This window comes from Babylonia areolata, chromosome 35 (assembly GCF_041734735.1).
Source record: "Babylonia areolata isolate BAREFJ2019XMU chromosome 35, ASM4173473v1, whole genome shotgun sequence".
In the NCBI taxonomy this organism is placed as follows: domain Eukaryota; kingdom Metazoa; phylum Mollusca; class Gastropoda; order Neogastropoda; family Buccinidae; genus Babylonia; species Babylonia areolata.
Window position 1 is genome coordinate 21,202,898 of NC_134910.1, and position 23,151 is coordinate 21,226,048.

The window sequence follows — 23,151 nt, forward strand, 5'->3', positions numbered from 1 at the left end:
ATGATGATGATAGTTATAATAATAATAATGATAATAATAATAATAATAATAATAATAATAATAATAATAATAGTATTGTAAGAATGATAATGAAGATGATTATGATGATGATGATAGCAATAATAACGATGATATTAATAATAACAATGACAGTAGTAGTAGCAGAAGTAGTCGTAGTAGTAGTAGTAGTGATAATGATGATAGTAGTATTAGTAGTTGCAGCAGAAGTAGTAGCAGTGATAATGGTGGTGGTGGTGGTGGTGGTAGTGATGGTGGTGGTAGCAGTAATAGTAGTAGAGGTAGTAAGAATAATGTTAAGAAGAATGATGATGATGATGATGATAATGAAAATAATGATAGTAGTAGCAGTATAATGATGATGATGATGATGATGATGTGGATACTTATAGAGCGTCTATCCTCAGTCGGGGACTAGCTCTAAGTGTTTACAAATACGGGAGGCATCTGCGCAACGGGCTGCTTATCTTGGTAGAGCCAACTGACAGCTGTCATTTCGGCGCTCGTCATTCATTTCCTGAGTCATTCAATCAAGTTCCAGTTACACACACACATACACACTCATACAGACATATAACATGTTTATGCGTATGGCTCTTTTGTTCATTAACCCCGCTATTTAGGCAGCCATACTTCGTTTTCGGGAGTGTGCATGCTAGGTATGTTCTTGTTTCCATAACCCACCGAACGGTGACATGGCTCACATGATCTTTAACGTGCATATTTGATCTTCTGCGTGTGTACACACACGAATGGGGTTCAGGCACTAACAGGTCTGCACATAGGTTGACCTGGGAGATCGGAAAAAATCTCCACCCTTTACCCACCAGGCGCTGCTACCGAGATTTGAACCCGGGACCCTCAGATCGAAAATCCAACGCTTTAACCACTCGACTATTGCGCCCGTCATGATTATAACAATGAGAAGAAGAAGAAGAAGGAGTATTCACTTAGCACCGATTGACCAGACGCTGTGTTTGATTTTCCAGTCAAATATGGTGGGGAGGAGGGGGGGTGTAGGGGGGGGGGGAGGCCAGAGCATGGTTCGGGCCCAGACCCTCACAGACACTGTCTCGGCAGAAAAGCGTCTTGACCACTCTGCCACGTTCCTCCCAGTCGTAGCAGATGATCACTATGATAATTATAACCATGTTACATGCTTACCATTAGCCGATGATCAGTATGATTATGATCATGTTACATGTTTACCAGTAGTAGGTGATCAGTATGATGATTATGATCATGTTACATGGTTACCAGAAGCCGATGATCAGTATGATGATTATGATCATGTTACATGTTAACCAGTAGCCGATAATCACTATAATGATTATGATCATGTTACATGGTTACCAGTAGCCGATGATCAGTATGACGGTTACGATCATGTTACATGGTTACCAGTAGCCGATGATCACTATGATGATTATGATCATGTTACATGTTAACCAGTAGCCGATAATCACTATAATGATTATGATCATGTTACATGTTTTCCGGTAGTAGGTGATCAGTATGATGATTATGATCATGTTACATATTTAACAGTAGCCGATGATCGCTATGATGATTATGATCATGTTACATGGTTACCAGTAGCCGATGATCACTATGATGATTATGATCATTTTACATGGTTACCAGTAGCCGATGATCAGTATGATGATTGTGATCATGTTACATATTTACCAGTAGCCGATGATCACTATGATGATTATGATCATGTTACATGTTTTCCGGTAGTAGGTGATCAGTATGATGATTATGATCATGTTACATATTTAACAGTAGCCGATGATCACTATGATGATTATGATCATGTTACATGGTTACCAGTAGCCGATGATCAGTATGATGATTGTGATCATGTTACATGGTTACCAGTAGTAGTTGATCAGTATTATGATTATGATCATGTTACATGTTTACCAGTAGTAGTTGATCGGTATGATGATTATGATCATGTTACATGTTTACTAGTAGTAGTTGATCAGTATGATGATTATGATCATGTTACATGTTTACCAGTAGCCGATGATCACTATGATGGTTATGATCATGTTACATGGTTACCAGTAGCAGAGGAGAGCATATGGCATCACTGTGATAGTTAGGGAGGGTGTGCAGGCCCGCTTTCGTCGAATTTTCGTCGGGGTTACCTGACTATTTTTAGCAAGAACCCCGCGCGCATGCGCGTCTCCACTTCCTTTTTTTCCGGGTCACCGAAAGGCTAAAATTTCGTCGTGGAAATCGCTGTTCTGACGGAAGGGTTTTGAACATTTTCGGTGACTATTTTTGCACGTTTAGAAGCTATATTTGCTTTTATAATCACACCCTTTATTTACTTTAGTCTCCTATGTTTTCTTTGAGCCAGTTTCTTGTCATGTATCTGCCATTACGAATCCGAACTCATCCATTTTCAAACTCTGTCGAAAAGTTGTATGAACAAAAGCAATGTACACTCACAGAACCTAGTTACAGTGGTGGGCTGCGCATGCAGTCATAATTTCTTCTTCTTTTTTTTCTTTTCTTTTTCTTCTTTTTTTTATGATCTACTTCTGGCTCTGCGAGCGACAAAAAGTCCACCACGAAAGTCGGCTGTACACACTCTCTGATTCTCATCCTCAACATCACTCACCAGCACCCCGAGCACACACATCAAGGAGTCGGACAGCAGATCGGACATGTTCACCTCCCTCTCCTCCCCTCCTCCTCCTCCCTCTCCACCCTTGCTTAATGTCCGCGCTGATGTCACAGTGTCCATGGCCAGCACGCGCTCGGTCAGGCGCCGTAACTCTATGTGCATCATGGACTGGATCTTCTCCACACCGTCTCCGTAGAATCTGAAAAGGGATGAAGACAGCAGCGTCCATCCGTCAGGTAACCAGTTAACACTCTCTCTGTCTCTGTCTCTCTCTGGCTGGGCAGAGCTTTGTTCTAACCTTTGAGGTTGTTTGCTGGACCTATTTTTGTTTCCCTTGATTGTTTTGATTCTCTCTTTATTTTTAACGCAATGTTCTTGTGTTTCTACCACAGACACAGTGTGGATGTTTTTCTGTTCATTATTTTCTTTTCGACGTTTTTTTGGGTTTTTTTGTTTGTTTGTTTGTTTGTTTGTTTTGTTTTTTTGTGTTTGTTTTTTTATTTGTTTTTGCTTTTTTTGTTTTGTTTGTTTGTTTTTGTTTGTTTGTTTTGTTTTGTTTTTGTTTTGTTGTTGTTGTTGTTGTTGTTTTTCAATTAATTTCATTATCAGAATTTACACCCCCTTGGCATAACAGCAAAAGAAGCTAATGTCAATAAATTGTCAATCAGTCAACCTCTCGGGGGATGGGGTATGGGGCGTGGGGGGGTGGGGAGAAGACTTTATCTCATCAAGTCGATAGCTTTAAAAAAAAATTTTATTACTTTTTTTAATGGTCCTGAAAAACAAAATCTTTCAAGCTTGATTAACTACTTAATTAAGGCGTTTTGAAAGTTTTGAAAGTGGATTTCTGTGCAGTGTCATGAAAGACTGGTGTTCTGATCACATACCAGTGGTAGGGTAGGTAGGCCTAACTGCGAACAGCGTGTAATTATTGCGAACGGTTCCTGTACCGCCCTACTTCGAAGTGTTATCACCACACACATTTCACAATTTAATGTCTGCTTCGACCTCGTTAAGATACATTTATGAATATCCATCTTCAAGAACCAGTCAAACATCAGCAATTTCCGCGCTCTTTCTTCCCATCGCACACCCTTCCCGACCAAGTTCACAAACGTGCTCTTAAGGTCTTAAAATGGACTTTGCCATAGTTTAAACTAGCTGATTTGATTGGACATGTTGGATGTGCATTACCAGAGCTGGGAGAATTTAAAAAAGCATGCTGGTGACAGATCAGAACATCAGTTTTGACTCGAATCTCCCAAATAATGTCGTTTGCAATTTGACCATATGAAATATTTTGACGCGAGTCTATTTGCGAAAAATGCTGCACAGTTACTGAGTTTCAGTTCCAGTAGCTCAAGGAGACGTCACTGCGTTCGGACAAATCCATATACGCTACACCACATCTGCCAAGCAGTTGCCTGACCAGCAGCGTAACCCAACGCGCTTAGTCAGGCCTTGAGAAAAAAATAATAAAAATAAAATAAATAAATACATAAAAAAGAACTACTACTACTAATGCATAAGGCGCAAAAACTTGATGAAGTCAACTATAAGCATACAAAAAAATTAATAAAATAAAATGAAATAAATAAATACATAAATATATAACTAACTAACTAACTAACTAACTGATTAACAATGATATAAGTAAAAAATGAAAAAGCAGTCTCAAAAGGGTGTGTTCATGTGTGGTGTGTGTGTGTGTGTGTTTGGGAGGCGGGGGGGTTAAATGTGTGTTTGTGTGTGTGTATGCATGGGTGATCAAAACTAACGATACAACAGTCTGGCGTGATGTTAATTCATGTTATGTCGAATGAGTTCATGAGTTCAAGACCTGCTTCTGTTTTACTCGTCCACTTTTACCCATACCCATCGTTCGCAATTAGACATGCCCGTTCGTAATTACCCTCAGGCACCCCTGGCATTTCAACTGTTGAAAAAGCGTTGAATAATAGGAGTGGACAAACTTCTCAGCGTGCAAGCCTTCAAAAGCAGAACTATGTCTAGGTTGGGGAAAATGTATATTTAGTTTTGTTTAAATGAATTTGTTGTTGCTGTCAGGGTTTGCTCACAAGTTAGGTTCGATTCTCAATCAAGCACGTATCTATGGAGTCAAATAATCACTACACTGCGCATTCATTTCTCTTTTACATAGCCGAGGACACAGTATACATTTATACACTTTATATACTGCTCAGAAATAATTATCAATTCACACAAGTCAAATCAAAATCTTCACACAAAATGGAATATCAAAGGCATAAAACATCTAAATCATAATCCTAATCCCAGGATAATCTGCTCTCTTACCTGGCCAGGTTTCCATTCACACACTCACAACACACTTCCGCCCCGACAATCACTCCTACCGACTGTAGCTGGCCCGGCTCCTAGAATCGGGTTGTCTGGAATGTCCTTTTCGCACAGGTCTGTAGAATCTCACACCCGGTCGGTCTTCTGGATCTTCTGGTGCTGTCAGGCTGGAAAATGTCTTTATGGACATTCTGCGAGGAGATATCTCTGGTCCTCTGTCTTCTTTCCTTCTTCCCTTTTTCTCTCACTTCAATCTCTGTTCATTTAGTCTTATCGTAATGTTTTATATAATGGGTCAAATTTCATCCACTTTACTCAGGCTCCGATGCCTTTTTTTTCACAAAGACATTTTATTTACTGCACTGGGCTGTGCACATACAGGATATTTTTGCTCCTGTAATTAACATCGTAATCTCTTTGTAATTGTTTTTAATAATCATATTTTGGTTTACTTATCCCTGCCCACTTTTGTCTTGGGTACAGGTTTTTATGCAGTGCCCCTGTTTGGATTATTTGTGGCAAATCTAGCGTAAGTGATCTTGTATCATATTGTGACTTGTTTTATGCAGTGTACTTAGGAACTAACAGGAACTAACATGTATGTTTCAGTATCGGATCTTTTGTATTTTTCTTATTTTCATTGCCAGGCAATCTTATATTTAGTTCATGTATATAATTATCCTTCTTTAAATAGCATGCAGGTCAGTTACTGCCTAAATGGCTTTAAGTTTAGGCTCTGGCAGCATAAAAATGACACTAAGTCATCATTATCAAATCTCTGTCCCGTCACCTCACGCCTCGGCCTATTTCTCCACCTTTCTTCTGACACATGGGAAAATGCAGCTGCCTTTGTCCACATAGGAAAATGCAGCTGCCTTTGCATATGAGGTGTATGAAGGATTTCAAAGAAAAGAAGAAACACTAGCAGTAGCAATTGACCTTGAAGATGCCTACAATAAAGTCCAGTTTGCGCACCTCATGGAGCTGCTACTAAGGTATGGAGTAAGTTTGACACTGACAAGATGGATAGCAGCAGCGCTTCAGGAAAGAACCGTCGTCCTACGCCTCGGAGATTGGATGTCTGCACCTTCTAAACTATCCATGGGACTGCCACAAGGGTCTCCACTCTCTCCTGTCCTCTACAATGTCTACACGAAGGGCCTTGCAGACTTAAACAACAATGGAATTGCTCGGGTGCTTACCCTTGCGGATGACGGCCTGGTCTTCAAAACTTCGAAAAATGCTCAGGAAAGAACTGAAGCCGTCCAGAAACAACTAAACAATATTGCTCAATGGTGCAAAGACACAGGATCTTCCATCAATCCAGCGAAAGCCCAAACGTTGCTGTGCACCCTCAACAACAAAACCGCGAGCAAATCACCACCTTCTGTGTCATTCGATGGGATTCAAATTGAGAAAACTGAATGCCTACGCTACCTAGGAATACACTTCGACAGGATGCTGACCTTCAGAAAACATACGGAAAACACTGTTCTCAAATGCAAAAAGGGCCTTTCAGTCTTAAAAGCAATGGCAACCAAAGGAATTGAACAACGCCACCTCTTCCTGCTATACCAATCACTCGTCCTCAGTGTGATCGACTACGGACTTGGGCTAACAACACCGTCTCAAAGCAACCTCCTAAAATTAGAAAGAGTCCAAAATGAAGCTATGAGGCTGATCCTTGGAACAACAAAAGACACGCCCACAGAAACCATGCGATACCTGCTTGACCTTCCTTCAGTGCAGGCCAGAAACAAGTTAGAACAGGTCAAGACCTACTTCAAAGCATTAGAAAACCCTCAAAACCCACTGCATGACGCAGTCAAAGAACCAAAAGGCAGCCGTCTAGGACGAGGAAGATCATGGATGGGGCAGGCAGAAGACACAATCCAGCTAGTATGCCGACTTCAAGACCTGAAAGAAACAAAAGAATGGGAGAAAAACCCCGAAAACCTCAACCATCTATTCAACACAGTCATTTCACCCACTCTAGGAAGACATTGTCGGGAATGGCCAGAGGGCAAAACTGATGCGGAAGTGAAGCTGCTTATAGAAGAAAACAGTAAAGAAGAGGACATCATCATATACACAGATGGCTCAGTCACCAAAGACCAGTCTGGCTGGGGATTCACTGCGAAACAAAATGGAAAAACAATTTGGGAAGAGAATGCTGCCTACAAAGTCACAACCTCCAGCCTAACGATGGAAGTTGAAGCTGTGACACATGCCCTCCAGTGGCTATCGTCCTTCCATACGCCCGGAAACCAACATGCCATGATTCTAACCGACTCAATGAACCTCATACAGAAAATTGAAAACGGAATGGGAAGCCCAGAGTGGCATAACGCAATGCGCAACGTTCAGATTAAAAAACTCACATGGTCATACTGCCCGGGACATGCAGGTGTTAAGGGAAATGAGCGAGCTGACAGACTTGCTGGTAACGCAACACCAACGAGCGGCCTACATCTAGGAAAATCGGAAATCCTCAGAAAAGTCAAAGAATACCAAAAAGAACAGGTACAAGGCCATCACACCATCGATCGCCTCAAAGAAATAGAAGCAGAGAGAGGGAGCGGCCGCAAATCTAACATGAAAGGTAGAGCACGATGCTTTGCAAATCAAACAAATATCGGCATCATTTCCAAAACAACATTGCGCAAATTTCTTCAAAACGGAACAGAGTCTCTGTGGGCCTTTCCAAACACAATAGACCGAGCAACACACTAGACGCCACATTCTTGGCATCAGAGATCTTTTCCCATCCCTCTTGCGGCCAGTCAGTGGCGGCTGTGTGTGTTTGTGTGTATGTGTGCTTTTGAGTGCGTTTGTGAATGCGCGAGAGTGAAACTGTACACAAGTGTCAGGAGAGATATGTGTACGTGTGTGTGTGTGTGTGTGTGTGTGTGTGTGTGTGTGTGTGTGTGTGTGTGTGTGAGGGGAGGTGGGAGTGCAGGGGGAGGTGGGGTAGAGGATGAGGTATGTGAGTGTATGCATGCCTACACTGTGGGAGCAACAGGATATTGGAACGTGTATATATATATATATATATATATATATATATATATATATATATATCTTTGTATGTACGTGTGTGGAGTTGGGGGTGGGAGATATGGGCGTATGTGTGTGTGCTTGTACAAGTAAGTGTTCATCTCTGTGAGTGTGTGTTTGTGTTTGTGTGTGTGTGTGTGTGCCGTGGAAGCTGCGATACTTAGACTAGAAATAAGTGTGTGGAGGAGGGGGTAGAGGAGGTGCAAGGTAATGTGTGTGTGTGTGTGTGTGTGTGTTGGAGCTCATGTACGTTTATATGTATTTCACTGTGCTTTCATATGTGCTTGTACAAGTAAGTGTTCATCTCTGTGAGTGTGTGTTTGTGTTTGTGTGTGTGTGTGTGCCGTGGAAGCTGCGATACTTAGACTAGAAATGAGTGTGTGGAGGAGGGGGGTAGAGGAGGTGCACGGTAATGCGTGTGTGTGTGTGTGTGTTGGAGCTCATGTACGTTTATATGTATTTCACTGTGCTTTCATATATGTGAAACTGTATGTCTGGTGCATTTCTGTTATGCATGTGTGGGTGTATGTGTGAATGTGTGTCTTCATTTTTTACATTTATTTGCTTATTTATCACCATTGTTGTCTTATTTATTTATTTATTTATGTTTTATTATTATCATTTTATTAGTATTACTAATATTATTACTACTACCTTTTTCTATGTTATAATTATTATTTATTTATTTATTTATTTATTTATGCAAGCTTATCTATTATTTATTCCCCCGTTTTTTTGTTTTGTTTTGTTTTTGTTTTTTTGTTGTTTTTTTTTTGTTTTGTTTTTTCCAAGGCCTGACTAAGCGCGTTGGGTTACGCTGCTGGTCAGGCATCTGCTTGGCAGATGTGGTGTAGCGTATATGGTTTTGTCCGACGCAGTGACGCCTCCTTGAGCTACTGAAACTGAAACTGAAATCTTCTGACAAGCCGCTCGCTCTGTGAGTCTTCACCAGAACTTTTTATACACACATCTGTACGATTGTTTATCACGTGACAAGTAGTATAAGAGATGGGGGTTCTATATACAACTTTTTTGGGCGTATTAGCTTGTGTTAAGGCCCTCAAGCATAAAAAAAATTTAACCAAAACCTGTGTATATTGGAGTAATATGACCCTCAAGCATAAAAAAAAAATATATAGTTAAAACAAGTTATATGTGTATGGAGAGCCAAATCACAAGATAAAAAAAAAAATATGATGGTTGGATATGTGTATGGAGGGGAGCGAAACGGTCATGGGGGTTCTATATACAACCGACCCCAGCCCAAAACCGCGCAATACCGCCCTGAAGCATAAAAAAAAAAATCTAGTTAAAACCAGTTATAACCAGTTATGTGTATGGGGAGCGAAACGGTCACCCCGTTCCCCGTGTGTGTGTGCTGGCAAGCGACCGCACGGCGTGTGTAGTGGGAACGGGAGAGTGGTCCCGCGCACAGCCTGCCTCCGCGTATCTTCCCACCCGCGCGCGAAGATTGTGATCACCCTATTAGAGAAAAGATTATATTGTATATATAGAAAAAATAATGCCTTTTCCACATAACATTTGTGAGTACCCCCAAGTTAAAACAAATAGAGTATGCGGTCGAGCTTGCATGGGGCTCTACTGTAAAGATCATATTAAATGTCATAGAAAAGGAATGTCACTTCCAGTACTTTGTATAAAATGCAACCTTTATGTACGTACGAAGTATGTTATTTGTTGTAAATGTAAGCATAAAAAAGAGAAGCCTCCTCCCATGGAGAAAAAGATTGATCCTATACCCGATTGTGGAGAACATTCAAGCGACTCTGAGGGTTATATTTCTGATGATGATGAGACGATGATGAAATTGACCCTTTTGAAACTTATTCAAGAGGGTATATTCCACCCTTTGGTGGAGTAATCATTGGATTCAGAGATTGATCAACTTGTAAAAAAAAAATCCTATTAGAGAAAAAAATATAATAGTATATATAGAGAGAAAAATGGTGCAACGATATTCTGAAAAATATTACCGTGATCTCGCTTCAAGAAAAGAGATTCCTAATCATGAATCTATGAATAAAACTGAGTTGATTAAAGCACTGGGGTTTGATGCTTTGGAGGGGGAGACCAATGCTACGCTTAAAGATATTGCACGAAAGCTCAAAATTCGTGGTTTTAGTAGAATGAAAAAAGATGAACTTATTAAAAATATACGTCAACTACAACATAAAGCTGAATCCACGGAGGAGTTTGGTAGTATTATTAAAAATTATAAACTTGCGGCTCTTCCAAATGAAATAGATCCGCTTTCGTTTATGATGAGTAAAGTGGACACTATTAACCAAAGAGCTATTCCACTGACCAAACAAAATATTGTTTTAACGGTGGAGTTTGGTCAAATTAAAAATAATGATACTACTGTAGCTGTATTTCGATCGGAATATCAAAGTATTATTGATGTTGTTGATGATCAAGATATTGAAAAACAAATAAAACAGATTTTGTTAAAAATAGAAAATTTTACAAATGAAGGTTCAGGATGGTTCATTAAAAGAATCTTTAGTTTATGGGTGAATAGAGTTTCTATTACATCTCCTGGATCCTTTATTGAATCACCACAGTGGTTAAAAAATAAAAGAGCTGTGATTAATATTAAAAATAAAGATGATCAATGTATAAGACATTGTTTACGTGCACACAAGTTTCCAGCAAAAGCGAATTCTAATTTAACTTATTCCTATCCTTCTGATGATGGGTTTAATTTTGAAAATATTGACTTTCCTACACCAATAAAACAAATTACAAGGATCGAGACTCAAAATAATATTGCTATTAATGTATACTATTTAAAAAATAAAACGATTGAACGCGCAAGAATATCAAAACAACCCACCAACATGGAGCGTATTAAACTTCTTATTATAGAAAATGAAAATGGTGGACAACATTATACTTATATTAAGAATTTTAACAGACTACTGAGTAATACAAACAAACACAAAGCAGCCATGTACTTTTGTGAGTATTGCTTGACAGGTACAACATCATCAGAACTTTTAGAAGAACATATTAAGCGATGCGCGCAGATCAACCACAAGAACTATTCTCGCGTTGAGATGCCATCGGAGAAGACAAAAATGATCAAATTTACCAATTTTCAAAAACAAATGCAAGTTAGTGATGTGATATATGCTGATTTTGAGGCGATTTGTAAAGAAATAAAAGACGATTCCCATTCGAATAAGACCATCAAAGAAAGCGAACACATCATCTCGTCATACGGGTTTGTGCATGTTAGGTCTGATGGAAGGGCATACAAACCGCAGCTATTTCGTGGTGAGAATGCGGTCAGTCATTTTCTCGAAAAACTTCAAAGAATATATTATCATACTGTCAAGGAATTGAAAAAACCAGTTCCAATAAAGATGACCAAAAAAGATAACGAATCGTTTGAAAACGAACGAGTTTGTTGGATATGTAGAGGGGAACTACCCGCAAATGATAAAGTAAGAGATCATGACCATATCACAGGGAACTATAGAGGTGCCGCGCATGCATCGTGTAATCTTAAATTGAGAATAAAACCCGACGAATTTGTGTTGTCGATATTATTTCACAACCTCAAAGGTTACGACTCTCACGCGATCATTTCGGAGCTCGCGAACAAAGGTGGTGGTAGAATTACGTGTATCGCGAATAATAAAGAGAAGTACATCACATTCAGTTGGGGAAGGTTGAAGTTTTTAGATAGTTTCGCATTCTTGAGTTCGAGTCTCGACCAGCTTGCGAAGAACCTTCCGGATGATAAGAAGTTTTTAACGCGCAAACATTTCACAGATGAGGAGGAGTTCAAGCTCGTTACGAGAAAAGGAGTCTTTCCGTACGAATATATTACCGATTGGAGTAAATACGAAGATACGAAACTACCAAAGAAAAGTCATTTCTTTAGTAAACTTAACAACACGGATATATCAGAAAGTGACCACGAGCATGCCAAGAATGTGTGGAAGAAGTTTAAATGTAAGAATCTAGGTGATTATAACGATCTGTACTTAGTCACTGATGTGTTGTTACTTGCCGATGTGTTCCAGAATTTTAGAAATACGTGTTTGCGAACTCATAATCTCGATCCTGTTCATTATTACACGCTTCCCGGAATGTCTTGGGATGCTTTACTCAAGAGTACGGGAATAGAACTCGAACTGTTGACGGATATCGAACAATATAACATGATAGAGGCGGGAATACGCGGTGGAATCAGTATGACTGTAAGAAGATACGCGGAGGCTAATAACAAGTATATGAAAGATTACAGACCTGAAAAAACGGATTCGTATATCATGTATCTCGACGCGAACAACTTGTATGGTTGGGCGATGTTACAAGCTTTACCCACGGGTGGATTTATCTGGGATAACGATGCTAATCTCGAAAAGATTCTAAATCACCCTGACGATGATGAGACGGGATATATTGTGGAGTGTGATATCGAGTACCCTGAGGAATTACACGACGAACATAACGATTATCCCCTAGCTCCTGAGAAAATAGAAATAAAACTCGAAAACCTCTCACCCTATCAACGACGCCTTCGTGAAAAACTTGAGATGCGTGGAAAGGAAACGAGAAAATTAGTTCCGAATCTATGGAATAAGGTTGGTTATGTCGTTCACTATAGAAATCTCAAGCTATACACGCAACTTGGCATGAAAGTAACTAAAATCACAAAAGTGTTAAAGTTTAATCAAAGTCCCTGGATGGCGCCCTATATATTGATGAACACCAAACTGAGACAAGCCGCTACTAACGATGCCGATAAAGATCTGTATAAATTAATGAACAACTCGGTATTTGGTAAAACTATGGAAAATATCAGAATGAGAACGAATATCAAATTATTCAAGTTAGATGAAGAGGACAAGGCACGCAAACTAATAAACAAACCGGCTTATGTCGATCATATGATCATCAACGAGAAACTTCTAGCGATTCACTACAAAAAAAATAAGCTTGTGCTCAATAAACCTATCTATATCGGGATGGCCATTCTCGACCTATCAAAGTATCTCATGTATGATTTGTATTACAACCACTACAAGAAAAAATATGGATGCAGGTTGTTATATACTGATACCGATTCATTCATTCTCCACGTAGAATGCGAGGATTTTATCGCTTGTATGGATGATAATGTACATGACCGCAGTAATTTTCCAAAAGATCATCCATTGTATGATAAATCGATAGAGAAAGTGCCAGGATACATGAAAAGTGAGCTCGGATGTAAACCGATCCGACAATTCTGCGGCTTGCGCTCAAAGATGTATTCGGTTGTAGCGGATGATGGATCAGTTATCAAGAAAGCCAAGGGCATAAAAAAATGTGTGGTGAAGGATGAAATTGAACCCGATATGTATAAGGAGTGTATTGATCGATCTGTTCAATTTACTAATAGTATGAGAACGTTCAGATCGTATAAGCACAAGATGTACACGATCAAGCAAATGAAGACATCACTCTCACCGTACGATTCCAAACGCTATTGGCTAGATGATGGTATTACATCTTACGCCTACGGGCACTATGGTATTTCTGTATTGTGAGGAACAACCATAAGCTCTTCGTGTACAAACCCTCTGGATGGGCCATTTTGTAAATAATAAAGAATAGGATCGCCGGGCATCATACGCTTAATATTATAAACTTTAAGAGACCAAACGGGATCCGTTGCTCGTTTGCGAGCTCCACCCTCGAGCTCACCGGGCTCATACAAGTACCGAACTTGCGCATCAGGCGGTAACTCTCCTTTATCATCTTTAGTCGGTGCAGAGGATTCGGCTTCTACCGATTTGGCCTTTATTGCGACCGACGGTTTCTTACCAATAAGTCTCGTCACCTCATTATTCAATGCAGCCACAACAGCCGGTAATCTAGTGACCCATTCTGTTGATCGATTCCGCGATTTCATTTCAGCCACATATTGATGACTAAACAATCGTTCTGCCAGCGTACGATTAAATCTTTCTACAATAGCCTGGCTTCTGTGTGTCTTTCCACGCCTTACTTTTTTAAAAATTTTGTTCACAGCACCCATAAACTCTCGGCCAGGATCTACCTGAAGAAGTTTGGGCAACTTCAAAGGGCTACGGTCATAAATACGTAAAAAAGCGGCCGCCACTTCGACGCTGTCTTTCGTTGTTAGGGGTTCGGCTTCTTTATATCGACTTGCAACATCAACGACAGTCAGCGCATACTTATACGTCTTACGCCTGATTCTGTCATAGGGTAAAAATAAAAGGTCAGCCTGATGAACCTCATTTGGGATAGTAATATCAAATTTTGCTCTCGGAATATACTTTGGAGGGGGTAGATAAATTTGCCATATAGCTTGTTTTTGTAACCATTTTCTAGCCTCATCCTCAGACACCTTGGCTGCTTTCGCGAGTTTTTTAATCGCCGAATAACCCTTCCAATAACCGCTTGGGCTGTAATAGATCTTTTCCATTTTATTTAAGAAAGTAAATGTTTAATATTTTGAAATCGCAACGCCAAAAATGACCATGGTCATGATAATAAATACGTATTCTCGATCTTTTTGTCCCTCTGAGGGTGTATAAAAATCTGAAAGTTGGGGTTTTTGAGAAAGAGGGGGTAGTGGCTCCCCCATCACTTTATAATATTCTTGCATAGCCATATCCACATCCTTAAACGTGTTCACAGCATGTTGTTGTTGTCTTAGTTTTTCATTGATATAATCTAAACGTTGAATCCTCTCTTTCTGCCATTCTGCGGTCGCTGCCTGAAGTTGTTCTTGCGCTTTGTTGTGTCGTTTCTGTTCTTCTAACGCGTCTGAAGACCCCAGTTTACTAAATAAAAAATTACTTCCGGTAAATGCTAAAGCGTTTACTACTGCCCCACCAACGAGTAACGCTACTGATGCCATACTATAATGATGATATTATTATTACTTCAAAATATCATGTGGGAGTATACCTTGTTTTTCCAACATATCCTTCGTAGCCATAGCGAGGGCTATATCCAAAGTGACCATCCCGATATCTTCGAGGTTGAAAGCCAGTCTAGGTGTCGGGGCTTTCGTAAATATTAATTTTGTCAATCTCGAGTAACCAGCGGCCAATGCGCTGACCACAACCGCGTGGTATACAGTGTTTGCAATTTCTTTACCGTTTATATTTGGCGTTGCCATTGTTGTTTATAAATAGTGTACAAATTAATGTTCAATACATGATAAATGGGTTGGGTTTTGTTACCACAGGTGGTGGTGGTGGTTTTTTCGACCGATTAAAATATATGTAAACACCACAACCTATTATCATCGCAGCAGCAATGTACAAGGGATTGATAAAAACGTGATCTGGTCTCCTCGATGATGATGGTTCTTGTTGTTGTTCATCTTTCGCTTTTCGAAGTTTTTCGAGAAGTTCTTCATGTTTTGCTTTTCTAGCAGCAGCACCTTTTCGACCCGCTTCAACTTTCTTCTGATTCTTCGGTTTCGTTACTTCCTCCATTATATTTATTAAATTGACAATGTTTAACAGTAGTTACAGCTGTGGTGAGCGGAGCTAAGAACATGCCAAATCTGTGATATAGTTCGCAAGTAAAACTGTTAAGCGCATGTCCCAGGAATGGATCTTGCTCGAGATCACTATTTAATTTTGTTTGGTCATCAATTGGGAGATACATACAAACTGCTCTGGTATACAGTTGTATAATTGTATTACCGAGTGATTTTGTAATCATCGATCCTAAACTCGCTTCGTATCTCGTATAAAGCTTGTCTATATCCGGATCTTTCATCGCTTCGATTTTATCAACACTAAACTCTTTCCCTAAATATTCTTTTGCTCCACCGGCTGAGACCACCGCCATAAGCCTGTCGCGTTTGGGATCCTCGGATAGTAATTGGTCCATCTTCTTCTTATATTCTATATATCTCCTTTTAAGTTTAAAATAATAAAAAACTACAAATCCAACGACTAAAAGTGTTAAGAAATTGCTAACCAGTGTTAAGAAATTGCTAACCAGTGCTAAGGAACTGTTAAGCATTGTTAAACAGCTGTTGATTATTACTAGCAAATTTTATATGCAACTGGTTGATCAGTTTTTAATATCAACTTGGAGTGTTTGGTATTTGCCAATGATTTCCTAACCTCTTTACGTTCATTTTGTGTTGGAATGACATCGTTTTCTCTTAAACACTCATCAAACGAGTCCCTATCCTTACAGTGAAATAAAGCCACCCATTTTGTTTGTTCGCGAAGGTCAGTAAGAACCGAGTTGTATTTCTGAGTCAACACCCACACAGACTGTTTCGCGTGTCTTCCAGAAAATGCGAGTTTACTCAACATTTGCTTCTTTTGAGTAAGAGCCTTTAAGTCACTACAGTCATCGATGATGTACAACGTTGGCTCCCCGGCAAATATTTCAAAAAACAGCCCAAGCCATTCGTGAAGTTTATCACCGGGATTAACGGTGTATACCCCGCGGTCCTTTCTTACCCACACTCGGGATCGATAGGCTTTATTATATTCGAGAGTAGGGCATAGAATTACAATATTCTCGAACACACCACGATATGTCGTTTGTAATAAATCTAAAATAAATTCGGTCTTACCACACCCAGTTTGCCCGCAAATAATTGCGGAATGTGCTTCTTTAGTAAACAGCCTCGACAAATCTTCCATCTTCTATATTTAATTGTCCATCCATAATTACAAATACATACGCATTTAGCGGTTCTGCCGTTTCAGCTTTTTTCTGAATCTGAATCGTAATGCCTTCAGACGCATTTTCGATACGACGTCCACTCCCGTGAAGAGAATTATCATCTGTGGTGCGCATATCCAACCAAAGAGCATAATTATTCGTGAAATATTCACCGATTGTGACATCCGCTAGTTCTAAATCTTTTACCACTTTGTCTACTTCGGGGTCGCGTTTTTGCGTTCCGAAAAACTTTCTGATTTCATCCCATTGTTGATAGGAACGCATACCTTGACTAAACAGTTGATTGGGCACACCTTCGATCGTCACTTCAACCTTATCGATCTTAGGATTGTAATACTCATCAAACAACAGCAGTACACCCTTCATACTTTTTGCCGGCACGTTGAGATTAATATTCCAGAGTGTGTCAGATTTGTCCAGAGGAATTTTACGATGTCGTAGTATTCTATCAAATAAAATAGCGAGCCTACCTGAATAATAACCGGCTATCTGTCTCGCAAGTTCGGGTTGTGTGACTTTCTCAAACTCGAGACTAATCCCTTCTATCGTATAGGATGCATCCGGGTCTGTGCTGCGGATAACCTTGCTATAAGCGTTAAAGGTAAGTTCATACTCCAGGCGATCGCCGAGAGCACTCTGATAAAATGGTGCATGAGATTCTAGCAATTCGAAATCAAGCGGAATACAAAATCGATTACCATAAGCCTCCGCAATGGCGGCATCTCTAGCGATAGTGTCATCTCCATTATCCGCGTTAATACGCAATCGTGTCACATTACGGTGTGTAGTTAAGTCAATACCTTGATAAACGGCGTTTCTTCGTTCTTGTCGAGTTCGCCAAAGATCTCCATAAGTATAAAATACATCACTATCTTCAACGCTCATGATTTCATTACCGGAAATGCGAATGGTTGTTTTACGTACTATGGCTCTACCAATATTATCAACGAGTGTTCTGTTCACATCTGTGGTAGAAGTCAAAGAAATTTTGAATGCTAGCCGAACACTCCCCGGAACGATCACATCATCAACACCTAAATTAGGAAAGCGTACAAGAAGTTGTTGATTCTGATCGATAGTTGACGGATTGTTAGTAATCACGACAGTCTGCCGCACGCCCTTTATCCCCCGCGGCTCCCGCAAACTTCTCATTGGATTAAGCTTTCTTCCACTCATTTTTTTGGTTTTATATAGATATAATGATATAACTTTATATTATAAGTTTAATATGGCGGAAGGTGGTGAGATGGCGGAAGGGTTCGCAGAAGGTGGTGAGTCAATAATAGAATCTGGTTCCTTGCAAACAGAATTATTAAAGAGCGCGGTTGATGATTACTATGATGCATTTGGACAAGAGCCTGATGTTGGGCGAAATTATACCAATTTTGAACTTGATAGTAGAGGTACACTACGATTAAAAAATAATCCAGATTTTAATATCATTAACGTCCGCACGAAACAACCCCTAGCACTTTCAACACTAGCGGGAAAACCTGGTGGAGCAAATATTATTCGCGAGGAACTTGGTTTTGTAGACTGGAGGAGGAAAAACTTAAAACCCCAAACGGTCGCGGCTCTCCAAAAGGTTGAAGCCAAACTGGGTGAAGAAATTGAGATGGATGATTTCTCACCAAATACAATCGATGAAGTACTTAAAACTATAGATGATCCTCCCCTCACCGATGAACTGGGTGGTTATATTCGTGAACTCGAAGGTTTAGACAAAGCCATGCAAAGACAGCGCGGTAATCTTTCTGACAACCTCTCAAAACTCTCTCACTTGGATGAAGAAATATCAACTTTAAAAATAAGAATTCAGTCTGCGGAACTAGCTGATAAAGATGAAAGCGAAATCAAACCCTTGCGTTTACAATTAGACGATCTAAACATCGAGCGTGCTGCACGGCTAGAAGCGATATCAACACACAAAGAAGCGCTGCGATCTCAAATCAGCAGAATGCGTGAAACGATACACAGAATTCTTGAGGAGGACACAACACTAGCGGAACGTATTCGAACGCTTTTTAGAGAACAAGGCATTACTATCGTTTCCATTCTTACTGCCTTTGGTATGATTATCAGCACTATCGTTTTGGCCGTCACGGGTGGAGGGGGCACTCCACGGGCGCCGGGTAAAAAAGATGACAACTGGATAAGAAAAAGACTTAAAGATTTGGGAGAATTACTTAAAAAATTAGGTTTAAAGGCGATTGATGCCCTCCCAGGAGTCATTGGGGCTATTGTTTCGTGGTTATTAAGCACGTTGGGTAAAGCGGTTGGGTGGTTAGCCAACAACCTGTGGGCACTCGTGCTCGGTGCTGGCCTCCTCCTGTTTGATTATTTAAAGAAGAGAAAGTAAATACCACCTATCAATCCTAAAGTAAGAGCGACTTTATAGTCTTTGTGAGTTGTTCGCTCTTCTTCGTACGATACTTTCGCTGGTTTGAGTTTAAATTTGTTATCCGAAGAACCTGCACCATACAGAAAGGGTCTATTACCAGCACCGGTAGCTATTGCAAATCCTGGTCGAGATGTTTGTATTAATTTTTTATTTCTATAGGTAAGAGTGAACCACCCACGAATGCCTAACAAAACTCTCGTTTCACCCGCTCCTGTCCTCGGTGTTGTCAAAGGCTTGTGTGATTTATAATCGAGCACCGTATTACTCGCATCAAGCATTGCCAAGTCTGCATCAGAAGGTGGCACAAGAGCCCAGTGACCTCTAGACCATTGAAGAGCTTTTCCTGATGGGGCAACAAAATAGTATGCAGGAACACTTTGGGTAGGTGGAACACTCTGGGTATGTTGGGGTGGAACACTTTGGGTAGGTGGTACAATGTGTGGTAGTTCGTTTAATCCATCATTAACACCAATATTCTGTTCTTCTGTCGCAATGACAATTTTATTATTATAATTAATGTGTGTACCAACCCTCAATGCCATATCAGATGGGGCCATATAAAGGCCAACACCAAATGCAAAGTTTACTTCGGATCTCGCGTACTGGAGAACGTCCTGGTATTTTTTTATCGCCGTTTGTAGGTTTTCGGGGGCATTAATCGCATCTTCAACATTGGCTAAAAATTGTTTTTGCGCATCAAATCCAGTTCCTTTTGTTGTTATACTTGTGCGCGTTTGCGCTTGTGACCCTATTAGAGCCCACACATAAGTGCGAATGCTATCGTTGAGACGAACTATCCCCGCATGTGTAAAACCCAACCCCTTATCAGGAATAAATGTTGTCCAAGCCCGGGTGATGTCCACCGTATGTCTGATTTTATCGTGGGGGCTAAAGAACACAGGTCCCTCTCCTCTGTTTCTCATTGCCTGTCGTGCAGCCCCACCGGGGGCCTCAGCCTGAATAAATTCTCCCAAACCAAAGCCATGCTTTTCTATTTTCTGTCTCCAATCCCTCTGCCCAAATTCGGCACACAAACGCTGATAAACTGTTTTATCAAACGGATTATTATACATGTTAAATGCTTGGTCGGTGGGTAGCGGGATTTTTAACTCGTCCAATAACCTCCGAATCTGATAGTAAAAATGAAACCTATACACGGCTCGAATAAGCGGATCAGAAGCTTGAAAATGTTCTTCCGTTACTCCACACCCGGCGGTCGCGCACCATACCACAAAATTGATTTGATTCTGCCACCACACTATCGGGTTGTTTCTCCACGCAAGCCAGGCTGCATTCATCTCCCCAGTCATAGTGGGGTTCGCATAAGACTGAAAAACATCGGGAAACTTGGCGGTAAAAGAATATTCGCTGTTCACGTAGATCACTCGCGTACAACTTATTCTTTTTTCTTTATACCCGGTTGTATAGGACGCGTCCTTATTGAAGCTGTAAATTTTCTTATTCATAGCTATGTATATAATAACAACCGATATTCAAAAAGACGAATTACCGCGGTGCATATCTAATCAAAGTGGAAGACTAGAAATCGCGCTGCGTGAAATAACTTATTATCCCAACTGGAAAAATATCAGTGATGAGCTCGGAAACAATTTCTTTACTACTACCGATCGTAAGATAATAATCCCAGATGGTTATTATAATGTGTGTGAATTGAATAAAGAAGTGTTCACCCCCCACGGTGCAGAGTTAGACTTGCACGCTCCGAGTGGCTATCTGAGAATAAAGAGCACCAAATCGATTGAACTTTCTGAGCGTCTTGCACATACTCTGGGGTTCCCCCAAAAACTCATCGCGCCGGGAATAATGGTGATAGGAAACAGGCATCCGCGGCTCGCGATACATAAAGCACTTTACATTCACCTCTCTCAAATTAATACCACCGATAATTTCTATAACGGATTGCCTTCTACGTTGTTACAATCAATCTCAGTAGAAAATGAAAGATGCGGGGGTGGTCGAACAACCACGTTGACATCACCCCAGTACAAAAGACTTTCTCACGGAGATTTACCACGTTTAACACTTTCTATAGTAGATGAAAATCATAATCCCGTTTCTATTGATTATTTAAATATTACATTACATATAAGATATGGTTGAACCCTGCACTACGCTCGGTTTGGTTGATCTCGGAGATACAGAGGGATTTGATGTGCCGGGAAAAGAAAATAAGTTGTACGCATTCCAGCTTTCTGAAGGAACGTACAAAAGAAAAGAAGTAAAAATTGGTGATATCGTGAGTGAGGATGATGTTGTCAATGATGAGCCCTATCAACTTGTTCGTTTAAACGGTACATGGCAGCTAAAACCCCTCGACAAGGGGATGGTAGATTTTAAAATTGAATCACCTTACATTACCAAAGAAGAAGAAAATAATTATAGAATAAAAAACAGTGGTTGGATGTTCGCTGATTTAAGAGCGTTGGATGTACATTTACTAAACTACCAGGGGAGGTGTTATGTGCTTAAGAAACGCTCGAAGGATAAATCTGAATTAGGAATAGATTTTCATGATCTAACTAGTTTGTGGGGCTTCCGTTTCCGTATTATTTTTGATGTAATTCTCGGTGAAGAGCCTGATGATTTTGTAAAAGTTTTTCAAGGGTTTTACATTAAATGGCCCAAAAATCTTGCAAATCAACCCCTGAGAATCACCATTGAAAAACAAGATGATGCTATGCCCTATGATGTTATACCGCAGGGTAGTCATATAGAATTCTCGCTTGAAGGTATTACCACAAAACAGGAAACAATGAGTTTGTGGATGCAGCTGCGTCTTCCTCAAAATATTTCCTTAAGAAGACTACGTTGCGCCAATTTGAATATTTAGAATATACTATAAATATTAGAAAATGGTTGATCCCGGAGGGCCAGGAACACATAATATCAAACCCTGCACTACGCTCGGTTTGGTTGATCTCGGAGATACAGACGGATTTGATGTGTCGGGAAAAGAAAATCAGTTGTACGCCTTCCAACTTTCTGAAGGAACGTACAAAAGAAAAGAAATAACGAGTAATGGTGGTGGTGTCAACAAATTCAGCGAACTTGCAGACGTGAACGTTGACGGTGTTGTTGTGAACAAACCACATCATCTTGTTCTTTCCGACGATGATACATGGGTACCTTATCCGGTGGATAACTGGGATTTAGATTTTGAAATAAAACAACCCTATGTTAGTATTGGAAGAAATCACGCTCTACAAAAAATACAAAATAGTGGTAAACTGTTGGCTTCCTATCATACGCGTAAAGATCTAATCGTCGTTAACAGCGACGACTTTGGATATGTTATTGGTATGAGAGGTAAAAAGACTGGCACACTGCGGTTAATTAAAGAGTTTGATTTTGAGCCGCCTATTCAGGGGTCAACTGTCGTTTTAGATATACTCCTTAGTGGGGGTGCCAGATGATTTTGTAGAAGTTTTAAAAGGGTTGCAGATAAAATGGCCTGGAAATCTTAAAAATAAACTCTTGAGAATTACCATCAAAATTCCAGTGGTTGACCCATCTGATCAACCCGATCCCTCTATAGAATTCTCGCTTGAAGGTGTCATCAAACGTCCATCATTAGATAAAATATCTCTCGACTTTATTCACATCGGACCTCTTCAGCTTAAAAGACTGCGCTACTCTCCTCATCCTGTTACCATCATTTAAAAAAAAAAATGATTACTATAGAATAATGGAGTTTCGCCTACGAGAGATATCGAATATAAAAAACAACCTCGAAAAAGAGCGTGATGAAAGAACTTTATTTTATAAAAAATATAAACGCGGTGTAAATATCGCTACAGCCGCGGATACAACGCTGACAACTCTTAGTATCGCCCTTGGGGCATCGGGTGTTGGATTACTGTTGAGTGTCGCCGCTGCTCCCGTAGCTATTGGAATAGAAGTGGGAGCTGGTCTCCTTGGTGTGGTTGGTTTAACTTGTAAATTTATTCATAAAAAATTAATGTCACAAGCTATGAAGCAC

General features: G+C 40.1%; 1 protein-coding gene across 1 annotated transcript in view; it reads right to left on the bottom strand.

Annotated features, from left to right (window-relative positions):
• The window catches only part of LOC143278012 (cytochrome P450 1A5-like), a 43,209-nt gene that overhangs the window by 13,076 nt on the left and 6,982 nt on the right, over positions 1-23,151 (bottom strand). Inside the window, exon 4 of the mRNA XM_076583024.1 lies at positions 2,676-2,861. Coding sequence (XP_076439139.1) covers positions 2,676-2,861 — 186 coding nt within the window. The remainder of the gene's footprint in view (positions 1-2,675; positions 2,862-23,151) is intronic.